Source organism: Dipodomys ordii, unplaced genomic scaffold (genome assembly GCF_000151885.1).
Source record: "Dipodomys ordii isolate 6190 unplaced genomic scaffold, Dord_2.0 Scaffold101, whole genome shotgun sequence".
NCBI classification, from domain to species: Eukaryota; Metazoa; Chordata; class Mammalia; order Rodentia; family Heteromyidae; genus Dipodomys; species Dipodomys ordii.
The window spans coordinates 1,470,451-1,477,575 of NW_012267317.1; the positions used below are offsets into that span (position 1 = coordinate 1,470,451).

The 7,125-nt window shown below is 49.7% G+C and overlaps 1 protein-coding gene across 1 annotated transcript in view; it reads left to right on the forward strand.

Moving 5' to 3' along the window:
* Positions 1-1,244: 1,244 nt before the first annotated feature.
* Paxip1 (PAX interacting (with transcription-activation domain) protein 1) overlaps positions 1,245-7,125 on the forward strand; it is a 52,505-nt gene continuing 46,624 nt past the window's right edge. The window contains exons 1-3 of the mRNA XM_013027210.1: positions 1,245-1,280; positions 3,226-3,360; positions 6,586-6,629. Coding sequence (XP_012882664.1) covers positions 1,245-1,280; positions 3,226-3,360; positions 6,586-6,629 — 215 coding nt within the window. The remainder of the gene's footprint in view (positions 1,281-3,225; positions 3,361-6,585; positions 6,630-7,125) is intronic.

Below are 7,125 nucleotides of genomic sequence, written 5' to 3' on the forward strand. Positions count from 1 at the left end.
CTGCCGCCGGTGCCCCCGATCGCGCGAACCGCACGGTGCCGGGCGGGAGCGCCCGGGGCGCCGTCTCTGCGCGCGCCGCACTTTCCCACGGCACCGACGCGGGGCATCCCCGCGTGCACTGGAGTGTCGTCATCCCGCGAGTACTCGCGCGCAGCAGTCCCACGTGTGCACTCGTCCCTGCGTACTCGCGTGCGGTCGCGTGCACTTGGGTGTAGTTGTGCCACTTGTACTGTGTGGTCGTCCTTGTGTGTAGTAATGCTGTGCGCACTTGTGCAGTTGTCCTGTGTGTGGTTGTTCTGTATGTACTTGTGTGCAGTCACCCTCGTAAACTTGTGTGTGGTTGCCCCACGTGCACCGGTGTGCAGTCATCCTCATGTACTTGTGTGTAGTGTTTCCACGTGTACTGTGTGTAGTTACCCTGTGTGCTTGTGTGCGGTCACCCTCGTGAACTTGTGTGGTCATACTCCTGTACTTTGTGTGCAGTCACCCTTGTGTACTTTTGTGTGGACATCCTCATATACCTGTGTGTAGTCTCACAGTTCCACATCTTCAAAGGGGTGTCTGTAGGATCAGCCCCAAGCTGGCGGAGAGAGGGTGCTGGACAAGGTTTGGATTAATGTTTCGCCTCTAAATCTGAGTGGTGTGGAAGGAATTGTCTTGGCTTTCCACAGCTTGAGTATCTCTGTTTGTAGCTAAACGCTCACAGGTCTTTTCCCTTTCAAAACAGTATGGCACAGAAGTTTTGAATTTTGAGCTACACAGCTGCTAAACCCAGGGGATGAAAGGAGTGATTTTCCAGTATTGATAGTCGCCTTGGCTGCTGGCGGTGTGGCTCAGCCTCACACTCCAGCTTAGATATTTCTGCTATGTTAGTCACACCTCCGTGTTAGCCACATCTCCACTTCCAGCTTTTTGCTGGTTAATTGGAGGTAAGAGTCTTGTGGATTTGCCCTCCTGGTCTGGCTTTGAACTGCATTCCTTAGATCTTGGCATTACATGGGCTTGCCACTGGTGCCGGGCTTCTCCTTGCTCTTCTTTGTAGGACTTTGGCTTTCTTTGTAGGGCCTTGAGCCAAAAGTTCAAACCAGAAGAAGCCCCCGTGGGACTCAGCTAGGAATCACAGCTGAGCACTTAAAATTGTCCTTGGCAAAACTCGTCAAGCTGAAACAGTCTAAACAGGTTTTAGGGTCAGCACATTCATTCTCAATTTCGTCAAATGTGGGCTCAGAAAGTGCTCAGGGAGTATGTCTAGTCAGGCAGTGGATGGGGTGCCTGGTGTGGTAGGAGGTTGTGGGAGGAGGGGCATGGCTGAGTGCTGAGTGCTGGGTACTGAGCGGGGCCTGCAGCAGGGGTTGGTAGAAGCTATAGGGAACACTTCTCCCCTCCTTGGTGCGTGGAGGATGGCACACTGAAGCATCACTCGCACTCCTTTAGGTTGAGCCTTGACATAGCAGAAGTGGACGAGTGGTCATTTCCCTGGGTGGAGTGTGTCCGCCTTGAATTACAGCTCTCTTGTGTTGGGGCTGCGTTGGTGGTCACTGGCGTGGAGTGGCAGGATAGAGCTGTGAGGCTCCTAGCACGGAGCTTGGGGAGAAGCTATTACTTTGAGAGCCTCAAAGGTCTGAGTGTTTTGGTGGTGTTTGGTGGCAGGGGCTGAGTGAGGTCAGGAAGGTGAGGCTTCCCTGGGGGAAAGGCGGCAGAGAGGGGCCTGGGAAGGCTGCGGCGTGCAGCATAGGGAGGGATGCATGACGTTGAGGAAGTCTTGGGTGAATGGTGGGAAGCCCGTGTAATGCTCACAGCCAGTGACCGTTGGTGCATCCTATAGCTCAGTGGTCAGTGAACTTAGGAAAAGGTTTCTGGCCTGTGGAGCAGTCAGCTGCGTGGACTGGACCGTGCCAGTTTCATTGTTGGGTTTACTTTGAGTCTGCGTGTCAATCTGTTAGCTATTCCTCCACCCTCTGCCTCCCTGGTTTTCCACACTGTTCTACACTGACTCTTGCCCCCACCTGTCTGGAAGTGGTGCAGAATCTGGTCTCCAGGTTCCCATGCAGTGCATCCTGGGAACCTCATTCTTCCTCGGACCAAAGTCTGCCGCTTCCCTGTCCCTGGGCTGGGGCTGCCACTTGAGGTGGTCAGCATTTCTGTTTTGGTCTTCCTCTTGTTTTTGCCCCTGCCAAGACCTGTCTGGTCATCCCTGTTCTGTCACATCTTCCTTCTATTCATTTCCCCCAGCACTGGACTTTGAACTCAAGGCCTTCCTCGTGCCCAGTAGATACTCAACACCACGGTACATCCTCAGCCCTGAGTTTTGCTCATTATTATTATTATTTTGCCAGTCGTGGGGCTTGAACTCTGGGCCTGGGTGCTTCCCTCAGCTCTTCTTCTCAAGGCAAGTGCTCTACCACTTGAACTATAGCGCCACATCTGGTTTTCTGGTGGCTTATTGGAGATAAGAGTCTCATGGACTTTCTTGCCCCGGCTGGCTTTGAACCATGATCCTCAGATCTCAGCCTCCTGAGTAGCTAGGATTACAGGCGTGAGCCACCGGCACCCGGCTGCTCATTATTTTTTAGATGGGGGTCTCACTTCCTGTCTGGGCACATACCTTGGTGTGTCCCACCCATGTTAGTGATAGCTGGCATAGCAGGTGAGTGCCGCCGCATCGTGCTCACCCTTGAGGAGAGGCGGTGCTAGCTTGCTTCCTGCTGGAGCTGGCTTTGAACTGTCCTCTCAGCCGTCGCAGCCTGCCAGCTGGCTCGGGCCACAGGTGGGAGCCACTGTGGCCTAGGTTGCATCTTCCTCTTGTCACTACAGACACTCGCTTACAGAAAAAGCTAGAAGTGGTGTTGTGGCTCAAGTGGTAGAACATTAACCTTGAACCAAAAGGAGCTCAGGGACAGTGCCCAGGCCAAGAGATTAAGCCCCAGGACTGGCAAAAAAAAGTTTTGCTTTTTAAAAAATTGTCCTCAAAAGTTCTGCTGGCATATTACTCAGAGTAAAAAGTTTTTAGGACATAATGGTGCTTCCCCCCCCCCCCCCCCGTCCTGAGTGTGAACTCTGGGGCCTGAGCACTGTCCCTGAGCTGCCGTTCACTTAAGGCTAGCATTCCACCACTGAGCCACATTCTCAACCCCCACGTGGTACATTTTTTTATAAAACCTTCTCTTTCTTTCCAGTACTGGTCTGTGTAAGTCAGGAAGGTGATCAGTGCTTTTGTTTTTTCAGGTTATTAGGCTTCTTAAAGCTGGGAAGGCCAAGGAAGTCTCCTATAATGCTTTAGCCTCACACATAATCTCAGAGGATGGGGACAGCCCGGAGGTTGGAGAAGCCCGGGAAGTCTTTGACTTGCCTGTTGTAAAGGTGAGTAGAGAATCTCATTGCTCATCGTAGTGCATCTTGAGAGCAACAGAGCTGCCCTTCTTTCCAGGCTTGCTAAGGCCTGCGGGCGTGGAAGGTGGCTGGGTGAATAATGCCCTCCCACTCTGGTGGCCTCTTGGGCTGCCTTCACCATGTAGCAGGGCTGCTGTTGACATCATTAGGGCTCCCGAGTCTCCTGGCTAGCGTCCTGTCCAGGAAGGCTGTGTTGATGGAAGTCCTCCGGGTATCTGGGTCATAGTAGGAAAGGTGTGTGTGATTCCAAAAGCCTCTCGGGGCAGCTGCTCTCCTTCCCCACGGGGGTAAGTGGCTCTGGTTTTCAGCTAGACCAGCAGAAGGGAGTCCTGTCCCTCATTAACAGTGCTAGTATTAACTACTCTGACAAGGGTTATAGCCACTATAAGTCTTACTGTCTTACTATACACCTCTTGGCCACAGAGTTTATTATGAAAAGTGGGGGCTTAGGCTGGTGGATAAATCATTTAGATTTTGTTGGTTTACATACTCTGATACTGTGTTATGGCCAGCAAATATCTACTGTTAAATTTGTGTGTGTGTACGTGCATGCATGTGTGAGTGTGCCAGTAGTGGGGCTTGAACTCAGGGCCTGAACTCTGTCCCTTGGTTTTCTTGCTGGCTCTCTGCCACTTGAGCTACATCTTTAATTCTGTTTTTGTGTTGATTAATTGGAGATAAGAGTCTCTCAGATTTGTGTGCCCAGGCCAGCTTTGTAGCATGCCTCTCAGTCCTCCGCTTACTGTACACCTAGTATTACAGGTGGTAGCCACTAGTCCCTGGCCAGAGGTTTATTTTTAAGGTGTGTCAGTTTCATAATGATCTTCAGTTTTATTTCTGATTTTCTCTTGTATATGTTTCTTTTTTGGGGGGGGGGTCCGGTCGTGGGGCCTGAACTCTGGGCCAGGGCGCTGTCCCTCAGCTCTTCAGCTCAAGGCTAGTGCTCTACCACTTGAGCCACAGCGCCACTTCCGGCTTTTTTCTTTTTGCTTATGTGGTGCTGAGGAATCGAACCCAGGGCCTCAGGCATGCAAGGCAAGCGCTCTACCACTGAGCCCTCTTCCCAGCCCTTGTATATGTTTCTTATAAAATAGTTCTGTACTCCTACTATTTTTCACCATGCTGTTGCATGCTCTGCATTAATACTAACAGGAGTTAGGGAGGGTTCCCATGGAGTACGATGTGCAGCTGAGACGCTGTCCTGCTGCTGGGAAGTGAGGACTTCACTGTTGTCTGGGGTCTGGGATTGCTTTGCAGCTTGCAGACATGAAGTGGGCCTGTCTCAGGAGGAGGATTAGATGGTGAGCTGGAGTGAGCAGTGGGACTACAGTGGTCCTACCTTTTCGCACTAACTAGCTCATGAGTTTCAGCGTGGCCATTCCAGACTCATGCTGCTGTGTCTTTCTGTGACCTGATGGTCACAGGTTCCTGGTCACTTCACCAAATGCCACTTCGTGAGACTTGCCAGGGCACATCTTCCTTTGTGTATCCCTGTCCTTGCCCTTCCTACTTCCTCTCAGACCATGGCCTGGAGCTGCATTTACATTAAAGTGAAAGATAAACCTCATGAACAGAACTTGGGGCCTAGACCACCTAGAGCACTGGTTCTTAAAACTTGACCTCAACACTCTCCTATGTTTTTTTTTCTTTAAAAATCAGTCACGGGGTCTGAACTCTGTCCCTCAGCTCTTCAGCTCAAGGCTAGAGCTCTACCAATTGAGCTACATATAGCACCACTTCTGGCTTTTTCTGCTTATGTGGTGCTGAGGAATCGAACCCAGGGCCTCATGCATGCAAGGCAAGCGCTCTACCACTGAGCCTCCTTCCCAGCCCCAACACTCTCCTATTTTATGTGAGCACTAGGGTTTGAACTAAGGGCTTGGGCACTGTCACTTAACTTTTTTGCTGAAGGCTGGTACCTACCATTTGAGCCACAGCTCCCCTTCAGCCAAGTTTTTGATGGTACCAGGAATTGAATTTAGGGCCTTGTGCTTGTTAGGAAGACACTCTACCACTTGAGTCACATCTCCAGCCCCAGGAGTAATTTTAATGAATCTGTGAACATGTTGTATCTATGGATAAAGATGGCCTAAGAAGTCTTACTGAAAGTGGATCAACAGTAGGGGTTTGGGGTGGGGAGAAAGCATAGTAAGGGAAGTTATTCTGATTAAAATACATGATCTGAGGATAAAGGTTCAAAGCCAGCCTGAGCAGAAAAGTCTGAGAGAGAGTCTTATCTCCAATTAACCACTCAAAAACCAGAAGTAGAGCTGTGGCTCAAGGTGTAAAGTGTTAGCCTTGAGCAAAAGAGCACAGGGACAGTGCCCAGGCCCTGAGGTCACGCCCCACTGACAAGAAAAAGAAAAAATGTATAATAAATATGCACGTGTGAAATACCACAGCAGAATGTCTTGGTATAGTTAATGTACACAAGAAAATGAATGACAGAAAAGTAAAGCAGCTGAACCATCTCAAATGGTTCTAAATAGAGGGAAGGGGGAAAGAGCAAGAGATGGGCAGCGTGAGGCCTGTGGGGTGCGTGGTATATATGGACAGAAAGCCCAGTACAACTATCTATGCTAGTAAAAATTCTTTAAAGAAGTAATTTTTATGGTTTACAAACATTGTATCATCTGGGCTTTACCAGTGGGGTACCAGTGGTTTCATGCCTGTAGTCCTAGTTACTCAAGAGGAACTGGCCTAGGCGGGCAAATCTGAGAGACTTTCCTTATTAACCAGTAAAAGGCAGAACTAGAGGTTGAGGCCTTTAGTTCAAGCCCCAGTACTGGCACTCACGCCACATGCCTTTTGAGTTGGAACCTCCCTGGGCTCAGGATTGGCCTGAGGGGCTATTCCCAGAGTGGCTGCGGAGTGGGGAGGGGTGTGGGGATTGGGAGGTGGGGGGAGGAGCTGCCCCTCCCCCTGCCCTTGTGAGGTTTGGAGGCAGCAATAACAATAGTCAGGACTTAGACTTTTAGATGCATGTGCACCCCCCTTTTTTTAAAATACAAAAGTGCTTCATTGTAGAATTGGGGTTTCTGGCATGCCACTGACTGGCCCTTGGGTGTGGGGGTGCTTCATGGGGATGCTTCACAGCCAGGACAGCCTCTTCAGTGTTAGAAGTGCCACAGGTACAAGCTCATTTTGATGGTAAATTGAATAGCTTTTGACTTAAGTTCATCTTTTCTTTTTCAGCCTTCTTGGGTGATTTTATCTGTACAGTGTGGAGCTCTGCTGCCGTATCCTTTTTTGGAATGGTAGGATCGGATTGAAGATGGAAGTGACGGTGGTCTGTGTGAAGTCTGGATCATGAATTAGGGCCGGGATCACCTCTGCTCCTGCTCCCCCCTACTTTCTACCCCCTGTCATCTGTTGTGTACCTGATCTTTGTCATTACCTGTGTCAGAACTGCTCTGGCTGGGACCTGGAGGAAGTGTTCCAGGTCTTTACAATGTCTGTCTGTCTGTCTGTCTACTGATTTATCTATTTAAGTAGTTGTACAAAGGAGTTACTCTCAACAAAGTGATACCTAGCTGGACGGTATTTCTATGGTTATGTCTATATAAACCATATCGTGAATGATTTGAAGAGTACACTGAGAAGAGTCTGGTTTTATAGTATACCTTGTCTTTTTTTTTAAATTTATTTTATTTGTGAACATACTGTACAGAGGGGTTACAATTACATGGGCAGGATAATGGCGTACATTTCTTACCAAGCATTGCAGCCTCCTCC